The following is a 14,572-nucleotide window of genomic DNA, read 5'->3' as shown; positions in this document are numbered from 1 at the left end:
CAGAACGTGTCCAGGCCCCGGTGCCGTCACATACAGAACGTGTCCAGGCCCCGGTGCTGTCACATACAGAACGCGTCCAGGCCCCGGTGCTGTCACATACAGAACACGTCCAGGCCCCGGTGCCGTCACACACACACAGAACACGTACAGGAGGCAACCCTTCCCTTCTCAGCCCTGGGAGGCAGGTACAGGCCTCCTGGCCGAGGAGGGGCCACTGAAGCAGAGCCTGGGCCTGGGCAGAGGCAGGGGCCAGGCCACAGCGTGCCAGCACCTGGGAGGGCTGCAGAGTGAAGGCTTTAAGACCAGAGGCAGCTACATCAAGGACACAATGTAGGCATTTTTCACAAGAGACAGAGGAGGGGCAGAGGGGGAGGGGGAGCAGGAGTGGGAGGGGTGGGGGATCGGGGGGGGGGGGAGAGCGGGGAGGGAATACACTTTATAATTGTATTGATAAGAATTCAAGGGACCAGTGCTGTGGTGTAGTGGGTAAAGCTGCCGCCTGCAGTGCCGGCATCCCATATAGGCGCTGGTTCAAGTCCCCGTGCTCCATTTCCATCCAGCTCTCTGCCATGGCCTGGGAAAGCAGTGGAAGACGGCCCAAGTCCTTGTGTCCCTGCACCCATGTGGAAAACCTGGAAGAAGCTCCTGGCTTTGGACTGGTGCAGCTCTGGCTGCTGTGGCCAACTGGGGAGTGAACCAGCAGAGGGAATACCTCTCTCTCTGCCTCTCTTTCTCCGGGTAACTCTTTCAAATAAACAAACCTTTTAAAAAAAAATATTTGGCCGGCGCTGCAGCTCAATAGGCTAATCCTCTGCCTAGCGTTGCCAGCACACCGGGTTCTAGTCCCGGTCAGGGTGCCAGATTCTGTCCCTGTTGCCCCCCCTTCCAGGCCAGCTCTCTGCTGTGGCCAGGGAGTGCAGTGGAGGATGGCCCAAGTGCTTGGGCTCTACACCCCATGGGAGACCAGGAGGAGCACCTGGCTCCTGTCTTTGGATCAGCGCGGTGCGCCAGCCGCGGCGGCCATTGGAGGGTGAACCAACGGCAAAAAGGAAGACCTTTCTCTCTGTCTCTCTCTCACTGTCCACTCTGCCTGTCAAAAAAAAAAAAAAAATTCAACATATTGTTCAGTATGATTTTTATTTCATACAGGTCTACTGATGAGAAGGTGAACTTTTTAGGGGAGAGATAACAATTGGGGGTCAAAGTGTTCCCCATCGCCAAAATAAATACCTTTTTAAAAAAGATTTCGTATTTTATTTGAAGGGCAGAGTTGCGGAGAGGGAAGGACAGAGATTTTCCATCTGCTGGTTCACTCCCCAAATGGCTACAACGCCTGGAACTAGGTCAGACTGAAGCCAGGAGCTTCCTCCAGGTCTCCCGCGTGGGTGCAGGAGCCCAGGCACTTGGGCCGGCCCCCACTGAAGCTCCAGGACTCCCTGTGGTGCAGTGGGCCGGCCCCCACTGAAGCTCCAGGTCTCCCCGTGGTGCAGTGGGCCGGCCCCCACTGAAGCTCCAGGTCTCCGCGGGGTGCAGTGGGCCATTCTCCACTGAAGCTCCAGGTCTCCGTGTGGTGCAGTGGGCCGTCCCCACTGAAGCTCCAGGTCTCCCCGTGGTGCAGTGGGCCGGCCCTCACTGAAGCTCCAGGTCTCCCCGTGGTGCAGTGGGCCGTCCCCCACTGAAGCGCCAGGTCTCCCCGGGATGCAGTGGGCCGGCCCCCACTGAAGCTCCAGGTCTCCCCGTGGTGCAGTGGGCCGTCCCCCACTGAAGCTCCAGGTCTCCCTGGGATGCAGTGGGCCGTCCCCCACTGAAGCTCCAGGTCTCCCCGTGGGGCAGTGGGCCAGCCCCCACTGAAGCTCCAGGTCTCCCCGTGGTGCAGTGGGCCGGCCCCCACTGAAGCTCCAGGTCTCCCCGGGGTGCAGTGGGCCGGCCCCCACTGAAGCTCCAGGTCTCCGTGTAATGCAGTGGGCCGGCCCCCACTGAAGCTCCAGGTCTCCCCGGGGTGCAGTGGGCCGGCCTCCACTGCTTCCCCAAGTGCATTAGCGGGAGTCAGTCAGAGTGGAGCAGCCGGGACTGGAATCAGCACCCACCTGGGGTAGCGGCAGCACAGGTGGTGGCTTTACCAGCCTTTCTACAGTGCCTGCCCACTCGGGAGTTTCTACACGAAGACGTGATATGTGACTAGAGAAAGATTGACATCTTCCTCTCCAATATGGATGCTTCACTTCTTGTCCTATACTGATTTATAATATCTTATGTATTTTTGTCTTTCAAAGTATTTTCACATGAAGAGATACTGCCGAATGTTAATATCAGTCCACAAGCATGAGTTTCATTGCACATATTAACAGTTTAGAAGGCATTTATAGAATACAGAATTCTAGCCGGCACCGTGGCTCAACAGGCTAATCCTCCGCCTTGCGGCGCCGGCACACCGGATTCTAGTCCCGGTCGGGGCACCGGATTCTGTCCCGGTTGCCCCTCTTCCAGGCCAGCTCTCTGCTGTGGCCAGGGAGTGCAGTGGAGGATGGCCCAAGTCCTTGGGCCCTGCACCCCATGGGAGACCAGGAGAAGCACCTGGCTCCTGCCATCGGATCAGCGCAGTGCACCGGCCACAGTGTGCTGGCCGCAGCGGCCATTGGAGGGTGAACCAACGGCAAAAAGGAAGACCTTTCTCTCTGTCTCTCTCTCTCTCACTGTCCACTCTGCCGTCAAAAAAAAAAAAAAGAATACAAAATTCTGTTGTGTTCTTTTGGTATTTGCCTTTCACTTTAAAGTGAAAATGCAGTGACCGTGCCTGCAAGGTGAACAGGCACTGACTGAGGAGAGCAGCATGGTTCCCTACCAGGTGCAAAATGCTGCTGGAACTGCAGTTTTGCCTGGGACAAGATGTCCACTGTGAACTCGGGAACAGGGATTCCATTAAAAAATTTACTGTGTTGTTTTAAACACCAGAGTTGGGGGGCATCAACTGCTGGTTCCCTCCTCAAAGAGCTGCAATGGCCAGGGCTGGCCAGGCCGAAGCCAAGAGCCTAAAATTCCAGTCCTGAGTCTCCCACGTGGGTGGCAGGTACCAAGCACGTGCACCACCTTCTGCTGCTTTCCCAGGCACATCAGCAGGAAGTCAGACGGGAAGTGGAGCAGCCAGTGCTCACGTGGAGTGTCGGCACCAGAGGTCGTGGTTTGACCCACTACGCCACAACGCCGGCTCCAAGATTTCACTTTTTAAAAACAAAATTATTTATTTTTATTTGAAAGGTAGAGTGATATATATATATACACACACACACACACATACACACACACACACATATATATAGAGAGAGAGACAGGCAGAGATACACACACAGACACACACTCTCTCTCTCACACAGGTGGAGCGGCCAGGACTCAAACCAGCACCAACATGGGATGTGGGTGTCGGAGGAGCCTTAGCCTGCAGCACCACGCACTGGCCCTGGGATCACCTTTAGAGAACTGTGTATTACTTTCATTTGAAAGGCAGAAAAAACAGAGAGCGGGGATCTCTCCTCACTCGCTCTCTCTGCCCAGGCCTGCAGCAGCTGGGGCTCAGCCACACTGAAGCCAGGAGCTGGAACTCAGCCCCAGCCTCCACCTGTGGCAGGGATCAACCACTGGAACAGAAAACTGGAATCAGGGCCGCGCCGTGGCACAGTGGTTAATCCTCTGCCTGCAGCGCCGGCATCCCATACGGGCGCCGGTTCTAGTCCCAGCTGCTCCTCTTCAGATCCAGCTCCTGCTGTGGCCTGGGAAAGCCGCAGAAGATGACCCAAATCCTTGGGCCCCTGCACCCGCATGGGAAACCGGGAAGAGGCATCTGGCTCCAGGCTTTGGATCCGCACAGCTCCGGCCGTTGCAGCCATCTGGGGAGTGAACCAGAAGATGGAAGACCTTTCTCTCTGTCTCTCTCTCTAACTCTGTCAAATAAATAAATTTTTTTAAAAAATTTAAAAAATATTTATTTATTTGAGAGGTAGAGTTAGTTACAGACAGTGAGAGGGAGAGACAGAAAGGTCTTCCCTCCACTGGTTCACCCCCAAAAGGCCGCCACGGCCGGCGCGTTGCACTGACCCGAAGCCAGGAGCCAGGAGCTTCCTCCTGGTCTCCCATGGGGTGCAGGGCCCAAGCACTTGGGCCATCCTCCACTGCACTCCCGGGCCACAGCAGAGAGCTGGACTGGAAGAGGGGCAACCGGGACCAGAACCCAGTGCCCATATGGGATGCCAGCACCGCAGGCAGAGGATTAACCAAGTGAGCCACGGCGCCGACCCCATAAAATCTTAAAAAAAAAAAAAAAAAAGAAAGAAAGAAAAAGGAAAAGGAAACTGGAATGGGGAGTGGAGCCAAGACCTGCAGCCACGTCCACTGGCACGAGACGTGGGAGTTCTCGGCAGCTGAACTGCCACGCCGAAGGCCCCGTCTGGAGTTCGCGTCTTGGTTTAACTTCCAACAAAACGAGAAACGACAAGGCAGCTCAGTGTTAACTACGGATCAAACCGTGTCAGCTGTCAGAATGGCGTCCAGCCCTGTGAGTTTTGTGTACACAGGCTTTGCCTTATAGTTTTAGGGTGAATTAAGAAACTTTAATCTGCAGCTAAAACTACACAAACAGCAGCACACCACGCACTCTTCTCCCGCGTTCCGTTTTTTCTAGCTTCACGCATTGCATAAATGTGTCATAATTTATTTAATCTACATTTAACTAACACTGAATAATCAGCTTTAAAAAGAACTGTTTACTATGATTCTAAATATTTCTATTTTTTCTGTTATCTTTTTCGTCTCCTGTACAAATTGAAAGTCCACTGGCCCATAAACTTACTACACATGTGCCAAACAGTTACTCAAAATGGTGTGCAAAATCAAGCATGGGTTTTCAAAGTTTCCATTACAGACAACACAACCAGCAGGTACCAAGCAGATGTGGCTACGGAGCACGGCAGCACGGCAGCACGGCAGCCTGCTGCTAGGCCAGAGCTCCGACGGGCTTCCTCATGATGTCTCCCATCCACAGGGAGCCCGAGGCGGAGGAGGAAGGGGAGCACCCCTTCCTGCTCACAGTGGCCGGAGTGGCCCAAACCTCACGTGTCCAGTGGAAACCACGCCACCTCCACCTTCAGGCCTAACTGGCTGGGTGGGCAGCAGCCGGTTTCATCCCTTGGGCCACAGGCACAGACGCGGGGAGGCGCGTCACCATCAGAAGTGAACCCTTCGCGGTTCTTGCTGGGAACGCAGAAAACGTGTCCCGAGGCAGTGTGGAACTGCAGCCAGGACGGAGCTGCACTGCCCGACACCCTCCAAGGACAAGGCTGCACAACCAGGCCCCGGGAGGCAAGCAGGCAAAGCGGGGCAGAGCAAAAGCCCAAACCGAACTGTGGGGCTCTGAACCGAACCAGACCAGTTCTCCTTCCAAACCTGCAGCTCTTCCCTCAACTCGACTGAGGCCGAGTCTCTGGCTGCTTGTGAAAGACACGGCCGGAGTCTGCAGGGAGACCCAGTGAGACACCCACGCCGCATCACCCTCAGAAGCACTGCCCTTGCCTCTAGGACCCGGTAACTCCAGCTGCCCATCAAGAGGCCACGGCCCGCCCGGCAGAGCAGGGGTCTGTCACTGCTCCGGCCTCCAGCTGCAGCTGGCTGCCGACGCACAAGCGAGGGCCCAGGTAACTGGGTATCTGCCCACGCTGCAGCGTGGACTGCTCTGGCCCCTGCAGGCCTCCGGGGACTGAACCAGCTGAGGGCCGCGCCGTCTCAAGTACCTGTAAACATTTAAACACAGAACGGCTCCGAACAAACAAGCATAATCTCAAGTTATCTCTATTTTTTTGCTAGGTCTTCAGCCAGCAGTCACGATCTCCTGCCGTCCTTCCCACGTCGGCTGCACTGCAGGCTAACCGGGCGCCCGGCCGCGGCGGCAGGACTCAAACACACCTCCCGGGCACAGCACATCCGCTTCCTCGAATCTGCTTCCGGTCTCACCTCGCCACGCTGTCTTCTGGCCTCACACCACCAGGCTCCTCCCTCTGTGACCCCTACTTCCTGCTTCCCAGAGGTGACTGTCCCCTACTCCGCACAGCGCCAGATCACACAGACCTTAGGCCAGCAGCTGTCTCCCAGGGACCCAGGGACCGTCTCGGGCTGTCTGGTTCCTGGTGTCTGACAAGCACCAAGCGTGCAGTGAGCACTCCCATCTAAGTTAACAATCAGCGATGTGGATTTTTAAAACTAATATTCATATGCACTATTTCTACTCTATGAAAAGACCCTACACAAAAAAAATTCAATATGGTAGACTAGGAAGGATGTAAATTTATATACCCATCATTATCACTAACTCCTTTTTTAAAAAAAGATTTATTTATTTGAGAGAGCGTTACAGAAGGAGATAGAGCCCGAGCACGAGAGAGTCTCCCACCCACTAGTTCACTCCTCAAATGACTGGGACGGTCAGAGCTGCGCTGACCCAAAGCCAGGAGCTTCTCCCAGGTCTCCCACCCAGGTGCAGGGGCCCAAGCACTTGGGCCATCTTCTACTGCTTTCCCAGGCCGTAGCAGAGAGCTGGATCTGAAGTGGAGCAGCCGGGACTCCAATCAACGTCTATATGGGATGCCAGCACTGCAGGCAGCAGCTTTACCCACTACACCACAGCGCTGGCCCCCAAGAAAACACCTTTTTAAGAGATCCAACTGTGTCACAGGTAATAATCATATTCAGAAATGTTATGGTGGTCACATCTGTCTGCTGAACCCATAATCAGGAAATAAGGCAAGATCAAATATTTAAAATTGATTTTTTTATTTGTTTAAAGATTTATTTGTCTGAAAGGCAGAATGACAGAGAGAGAGGGAGACAGAGATTTTCCATCCACTGGTTCACCCCCTAAATGGCTGCAACAGCCAGGGCTGGGCCAGGCTGAAGCCAGGAACCAGGAACTCCATCCATGTCTCCCACATGGGTGGTGGGGGCCGAAATACTTGGGCCAGCTCCCGCTGCTTCCCCAGGCGCATTAGCAGGGACCTGGATTGGAAGCGGAGCATCTAGGACTCTGAACCAGTGCCCACATGGGGCGTGAGCATCACAGGCAGCAGCCTAACCTGCTGTGCCAGTCCCGGAGCTACTGATTTTAAAAAGGCGGAGGTATGGGGCCGGTGCTGTGGCACAGTGGGCTAAGCTTCGCCTGCGGTGCCGGCGTCCCATGTGGGTGCCGGTTTGTGTCCTGGCTGCTCCTCTTCCCATCCAGCTCTCTGCTAATGGCTTTGGGTTAGCTCAGCTCCGGCTGCTGCGACAATTTGGTGAGTGAACAAGCAGCTCAAAGAGCATTCTCTGTCTCTCCCTCTCTCTGTAACTCTACCTCTTAAATAAATAACTAAATCTTGAAAAAAAGAGATAAAAGAGCTGCAGCAGAATGTCAGCTAACGAACGTGAAGGGGAGCTTATGTACAGGGGGTCACCGTCCTTCAACCACCAAAGTGGTAGCTGGTCCAGGCGGAGCCACCAACGGACGGGTGTGAACGCAATCTCTCTGCACTTGCAACTACAAGGAAAACAGTGTTCCGCCGTATGGAGAGACCTGGTGGGCACCACCCGAGCCTAAGTCACCAGCATCGAGCACAACGCTGCCTGTGCCTCTGACTGATGCTCGAGAGGCGGAGACATCCCCTCCACGTAACTGGGCTGCCCAGACACACAGCTGACTCTGAACACCAAGACACGCCAGCAAACCCAAATCAAGGGACACTCTGGTAGGAAATACGAATGTCACAGACAGAGGCACAGGAAGACTGTTCCAGGTTGAAGGAGATTGAAGGCATGTGAGCCATCAAGATGGTGGTGCATCCTCTCAAGCTGGAGACCAGATGATGGGAAACACTGCAGTAAAAACATTACTGGGACACCTCAAAGAAACCGAGTACTGACTGTGTATTCAATAATAACGCATCGGGGCCGGTGCCGTGGTGCAGTAGGTTAATCCTCCACCTGCAGTGCCGGCATCCCATATGGGCACCGGTTCTAGTCCTGGCTGCTCCACCTCTGATCCAGCTCCCTGCTGTGGTCTGCGAAAGCAGAAGAAGATGGCCCAAGTGCTTGGGCCTTGCACCCACGTGGGAGACCCAGAAGAAGCTCCTGGCTCCTGGCTTCAGAGCAACGCAGCTCCGGCCATTGCAGCCATTGCAGAGTGAACCAGCAGATAGAAGACCTCTCTCTGTCTCTCCTCACTGTCTCTCTATCTCTCAAATAAATAAATAAAATCTTTTAAAAAAAAAATAATGTATCAAGGCTACTTTTAGTGAATTTTACAAAACTGTTTTGTGGCTAAGACAAAGTCCTTATTTTAAATACACACTGATTTATTCACAACAGGTGGGCAGGAAGAGAAGAAAGAATTTAGCTGATTGGGAAAACATTACCAATGGGTGACCAAATGACAAGCACACAAGAATTCCTTGTGAGATTGCTGATGTTCTGTTAAAATCCTCAGAACAGACAGCTTCCTGTCCGCAGCCTGTTACCATCTCAGAGAGCACGACGCTCTGCACTAGAAACACCACCACATTTGGAAGAAGACACGGCTTTCACTGAGGGGCACCAGAAAATCCACAGAGAAAGCCAACCTGGGCTTTGGGGAACGGGGAAGAAACCATCTAAAAAATGATCAACAGTGAATTCCTGCTGATCTGAGACTACACGTGCCAGAGCACAATAAACATGACCAAAAGAGAGGAAAAGAAAAAAAGAAAAATTATGGAAATAAGAATGGCCGGGAGCGGTCTTCTGCAACCACACAGCGAGCGGCTAACACAACCGTGTTGACAGCTTCGCACCACTCAGAGATCAACCAGCCTCAACCAAGACTCGATCTGGTCAGCGTCACCTCCTCCCTAATAGCCCCGCGCAGCTGGGACCGAATCCACGTACAACAGCTGCTTCAGAGCCAAGATTTCTGTGCCTGTATTTGGCTCAGACTCAGCAGGTGGCGAGCAGGAGCTGAAAAGCAGCCTTCAGGCGGCTACTGGGCACTGCGACCTGGGGCTGGAGGAGGAAAGACACAGCGACGGGTGCCGGGAGGGGAGTCGTGCGGCCTCCACCTGAGGCACGTGGCCACCACAGCAGGAACCTGACCGGCCACCGCAGTTCCGAGTCACAGAAGCTGAGCAGAGGCCCCTTCCTTAGCCAGGAGAGCCCTTCCGGGGGCTCAACACCCAGGCGCCCTTACTTGACTCCTGTGGAGCCACACATCTCCTTTTCCATCTTCAAGAGGTGACGGTGCCTGCCGGGGACTGGGACGCAGGGGCTACCTGACCTTACGTCAACCTTACTAAAACGAGTGCCACTGTCCATCTCACCGTCTCGTCAGCGCTCTGCTAACCTTGGGTGCGTGGAACAGTATTTCAGGGGCATTACTTCCCCGTGTGTTCTGCTTATGAACTCTAGACATGTCGTGTGCTCCCTAACCTTTATCTGTCCTGTGTCCTAAAAATGACCCAGAACTTTGGAGCCAGGACGAAGTACAAACCGCAGATACTGACACGCCTGTGCTCCCTGGCCCTACTGCTACAGTTAATCCAGAACCGCGAAGAGTGACACACAGGTCTCACAGAGATGTGTGTGACAATCACCTCATTAGCAGGCATCAGGTCCTACCGCCCAGCTTCAAAGGCTCAGCCTTTATGTTGGTGTTCATTACATAGCCTAGACTGATATTGCTAATACACGCTAAGAAATGAGAAATATTAAACTCTTACTAAAAAACTACTCGTAGCTGGCACCGTGGCTCAACAGGCTAATCCTCCACCTTGCGGTGCCGGCACACCGGGTTCTAGTCCCGGTCGGGGCACCGGATTCTGTCCCGGTTGCCCCTCTTCCAGGCCAGCTCTCTGCTGTGGCCCGGGAGTGCAGTGGAGGATGGCCCAAGTCCTTGGGCCCTGCACCCCATGGGAGACCAGGAGAAGCACCTGGCTCCTGGCTACAGATCAGCGCGGTGCGCCAGCCACAGCACGGCGGCCACTGGAGGGTGAACCAACAGCAAAGGAAGACCTTTCTCTCTGTCTCTCTCTCACTGTCCACTCTGCCTGTCAAAAAATTAAAAACAAAACAAAACAAAACAAACCTACTCATATACCAAGAGTTACAACTGAAGCCTATGATGCTCGAATTTCAGGAAATATCTTCATTTCTGAAAATAAAAGTGCTTCCATGACTGTAGATTTTACCTTTTACTTGCCCCTAAAGAAGTACATTTTACACTACTAGGAAAATGATGACAAGCAAGGACATTGTACCTACAAAATACTGACCCTCAACACAACACACACGCTGAGTAGCAGGTCTGCAAGCAGCCTCCCCAGATCCCATGGGACTTCACTTCCCCAGCCAGGAAAGCAGAGCTGGGGCAGGAAGAACGCCCGTGTCCAGCCAGAAACGAGAGCCAGCAGAGGGAAGCACGCTCCCCACACCAGACCGGGAGGCCCGCGTGCCCAGGCGGGAGCCTCTCCGTCCATCAGTTACTGGACTCCAGGCCGTTTCTGTGGTTTGGAAAGGCAAAGCCAACATCTTCTGCCAACAAAACGTCGTTGCTGCCTTCAGCGTTGGTAACAATGGCTTACAACAACAAACTGCCCACAAAACACCCCTCCTTCCACCATCGGTCTATGAAAACCAAAGATTCCCCAAGACGCCTGTGGAGGGCGGTCACTCGGAGCCCATCGTCCACTGCCGATTCTGCGTCCCTCAGGCAGGCCACGCTTTTCGTACTGTACTGCCTCTTTTACCTACTGGCTTGCCACACATGTTGTCAGTTACAAGCCGTTTAATATCATTCTTGAAGATAAAACATTAAACTTTAGACTAAGAAGTATAACAGACTCAGCAGTTAAGGATCAGTCACAACGTGTGACTCTCCTCAATAACCAAACCCTAAGGAAAGCCGTCCACGGCAGCAGGCCGTCAAACATCCCGTCACACAAGCTCCGCTAAGGAAAGCCGTCCACGGCAGCAGGCCGTCAAACATCCCGTCCACACAAGCTCCGGTAAGGAAGCCTCGTCCACGGCAGCAGCCGTCAAACATCCCGTCCACACGAGCTCCGGTGCCCGTGCCCACAACACCCAGAAGCCCAGCGAGCAAAGGAAGTGCCTGAGCCACAGACTGCGCTTGGCGACTCACATCATCTCGTCCCGGGCCAGTCACAGTCTGCACACCCACCCTGAGTGCACTCTGAGTACGAAATCGCTCCCTGTGTAGAAATGTGTACACACACACCCTCGCCCACCTGAAACCCGTCCATACCTGTTCCTGCAGGTCGTAGTCATAGCTGTCATGCAGCAGGAGGCTGAGGACGTAGCGCGTGTAAATCATGGCATCGATGCCACATTTCTCCAGCTCCTGTCCCAGCCAGGTCTGCACTGGGCCCAAGGCATGAAGCAGAGACATTTCAGAAACAGACACAGGGCCTGGGTAAGAACTCGAGGAGCTTCCAGATGGCAAACCATCCACAACTGCACAGGTAGGGTGCATGAATTTAGGTTGCTGACATCCTTAACACACACACCATTTTCTGCAGCTGTCAGTCTGTTGTCTGGAGGGGGTCTTCACTCCAGGGAGCAGGAGACGCCTGGCATCTGGGACGAGCACGGGACTCTGCTGGCGTCAGCCACCTAGAACACCATCTCCCTCTTCAGACATGACCCACGGATCCTGACGCAACACACGTGCCGATGGAACTCTCTACTTTAACTTCACATTGAGGCCAAATCTAAGTTTCCGGCAGAACCTATAAAAATGAAAGAAAAAGTATGCATTATATACACATCTACATTAAAGTATAGATCTTCCAACCCAAAAAAAAAAAAAAAATCAAATGAACTGTTCCTCTTTGTTAAAATGTCTTAGGGGGCTAACACTGTAACCTGGCGGGTAAAGCCGCCACCTGCAGAGCCAGCATCCCATATGGGCACCGGTTTGATTCCCGGCTGCTTCACTTCCAGTCCAGCTCTCTGCTGTGGCCTGGGAAAGCGGTAGAAGATGGCCCAGGTCCTCAGGCCCCTGCACCCACGTGGGAGACCCGGGAGAAGCTCCCGGCTCCTGGCTCCTGGCTTCGGATCGGCGCAGCTCCGGCTGTTGTGGGCATCTGGGGAGTGAACCAATGGAAAGACCTCTCTCTGTCTCTGCCTCTCGCTGTCTGTAACTCTACCTCTCAAATAAATTTAAAAATCTTCAAAAAAAAAAAAAAGAATTATTTAGTTGAAAGTCAGAATTACAACAGAGAGAAGGAGAGGCAGAGGCAGAGAGAGAGAGAGAGAGAGAGGTCTTCCATTGCTGGCTCACATCCCAAATGGCTGCAATGGCTGGAGCTGTGCTGATCCAAAGCCAGGAGCCAGGAGCTTCCTCTGGGTCTCCTTCGCAGGTGGCAGGGCCCCAGGACTTGGGCCGTCTTCTAAAAGGCCATAGCAGAGAGCTGGATCGGAAGTGGAGCAGCCAGGACTCAAACTGGTGCCCATAGGGGATGCTGGCTCTGCAGGCAGCAGCTTTACCTGCTATACCACAGCATCAGCCCCGTAACTCTTTCAAATAAATATTAAAAAAAAAAAAAAAGTCTTTGGTAACAGAACACTGGAACTCCTTCCCCGGCCCCCAACAATCTTCTGACATTTCAAACTAATCTCAGGATCAGTTTAACAAAAATAATTTAGAAGCTGATGTTCTGATTGTGCTCAGCTATGCAGACATCCCACTGTCTCAGGAGACCGGCAGGTTAACTTGGTTATCTGTAAGGCTGAAGGACCGGCCTACTCGCAAATCAATGGTTCATATCCAAGCACAACAGAAGAAACTAGCTGGACAGTGACTTCACTGAAACACTGGATGTAAATCAGACTTCAGGACTGGTCATCACTTAGTTCATAAAAATTAAGGTGAAATAAAAATCGGTCTTCTAGCCATGCCAGATCTTCCTGTTAAGCCTACTGTATAATTTTTTTTTTTTTGATAGGCAGAATGGACAGTTAGAGAGAGAGACACAGAGAGAAAGGTCTTCCTTTGCCGTTGGTTCACCCTCCAATGGCCGCCGCGGCCGGTGCACCGCGCTGATCCGCAGGCAGGAGCCAGGTGCTTCTCCTGGTCTCCCATGGGGTGCAGGGCCCAAGGACTTGGGCCATCCTCCACTGCACTCCCGGGTCACAGCAGAGAGCTGGCCTGGAAGAGGGGCAACCAGGACAGAATCCGGCGCCCCGACAGGGACTAGAATCCGGTGTGGCAGCACCGCAAGGCGGAGGATTAGCCTCTTGAGCCACAGCGCCGGCCTTGTATAATGTTTTTTATTATTATTCTCTCCCTAAATTATCATACTTTGAATACAAACACATCTAACAACAGGTTTACTAAACCACAACATTCTGTGTCAGTTTTAATTCGTTTCTGTCATTAGGAAATGACAGCCGGTGAATGGAAGGTCAATCCCCTCAGCTCAGCCTGGGAACGGATTTCAGCAGACAACAGAGCGCTCGCTAAAAAGCTTCCAAATAAAAACTAAAAATCACTGTTAGTAAAAGCATCAAGGCAGAAAGAAAACAACCCTTCCCCACTGACGGAAAACTGACATCCTTGCATTTAATCTGTGAAAATGCAGTAATTTCACATACATTAAATGTAAAGATAATTTTAAATCCACTGTAGGACCAGTCACTAATGTGTATGTGGCTACTTTAAAACATCCTCGTTACTATGTATCTCTCTGAGGGCCAGCGGACAGGTGCAGCCTGTTACAGCTGCTTGCGAGAGGGTGGCATCCTGACTGGAGGGCAGAGTCCACTCCTGGCTAGCTGTTTCCCATCCAGCTTCCTGACCGTGAGCCTGGGAAGGCAGCAGACATGTCCCAAGTACTGGGTCCCTGCCACCCACACAAGAGACCCAGACAGAGTTCCAGGCTCCTGGCTCTGGCCTGGCCCAGTCCTGGCCACGGCAGCACCTGGGAGTGAACAAGCAGATACAAGATCTCTCTCTGTCACTGCCATTCAAATAAAACTAGAAGAATTGTCCATTTGTGTTCCAGTTCCTCCACTTCCAATCTAGCTCCCTGGTCATGACCTGGGAAAAGCAGCAGAAGATGGCCAAAGTATTTGGGTCCCTGCACCCATGTGGAAAACCAGATGAAGCTCCTGGTTCCTGGCTTCAGCCATTAAGGGGAGTGAACCAGGGGATGGAAGATACCTCTTTCTCTCCCCCTCCCTCCTTCCCTCTTCCAAAACTCCTTCAAATAAATCAATCTTAAAAAAAAAGAAAGAAAGAAAGAAAAAGAAAAGAGAGGCAGAGGAAGGGAGAGACAGAGAGATCACTCCAAATGGCTACACTGGCAGAGGTTGGGCCAGGCCAAAGCCTGGAGCCTAGAACTCCATCTGGATCTCCCATGTGGGCAGCAGGGACCCAAGTATTTGGGCCATCGGCTGCTGCTTTCCCAGGTACATCTGAGGGAGCTGGATCAGAAGCAGAGCAGCAGGGACTTGAACTATCACTTTGATATGGGGTGCCGGCATTACAGGTGGCAACTTAACCTACTGTGCC

General features: G+C 53.0%; 1 protein-coding gene across 3 annotated transcripts in view; it reads right to left on the bottom strand.

Annotated features, from left to right (window-relative positions):
* Window positions 1–14,572, bottom strand: part of LOC133775271 (TBC1 domain family member 14) — a 213,171-nt gene that overhangs the window by 166,645 nt on the left and 31,954 nt on the right. For all 3 annotated transcript variants that reach the window (XM_062213487.1, XM_062213489.1, XM_062213486.1), the window contains one exon: window positions 11,303–11,786. In XM_062213487.1, coding sequence (XP_062069471.1) covers window positions 11,303–11,530 — 228 coding nt within the window. In that variant the 5' untranslated portion in view covers window positions 11,531–11,786. The remainder of the gene's footprint in view (window positions 1–11,302; window positions 11,787–14,572) is intronic.

The sequence above is a fragment of the Lepus europaeus genome, chromosome 16 (assembly GCF_033115175.1).
Source record: "Lepus europaeus isolate LE1 chromosome 16, mLepTim1.pri, whole genome shotgun sequence".
Classification (NCBI taxonomy): Eukaryota; Metazoa; Chordata; class Mammalia; order Lagomorpha; family Leporidae; genus Lepus; species Lepus europaeus.
This window is presented reverse-complemented; position numbering and strand designations above follow the sequence as displayed.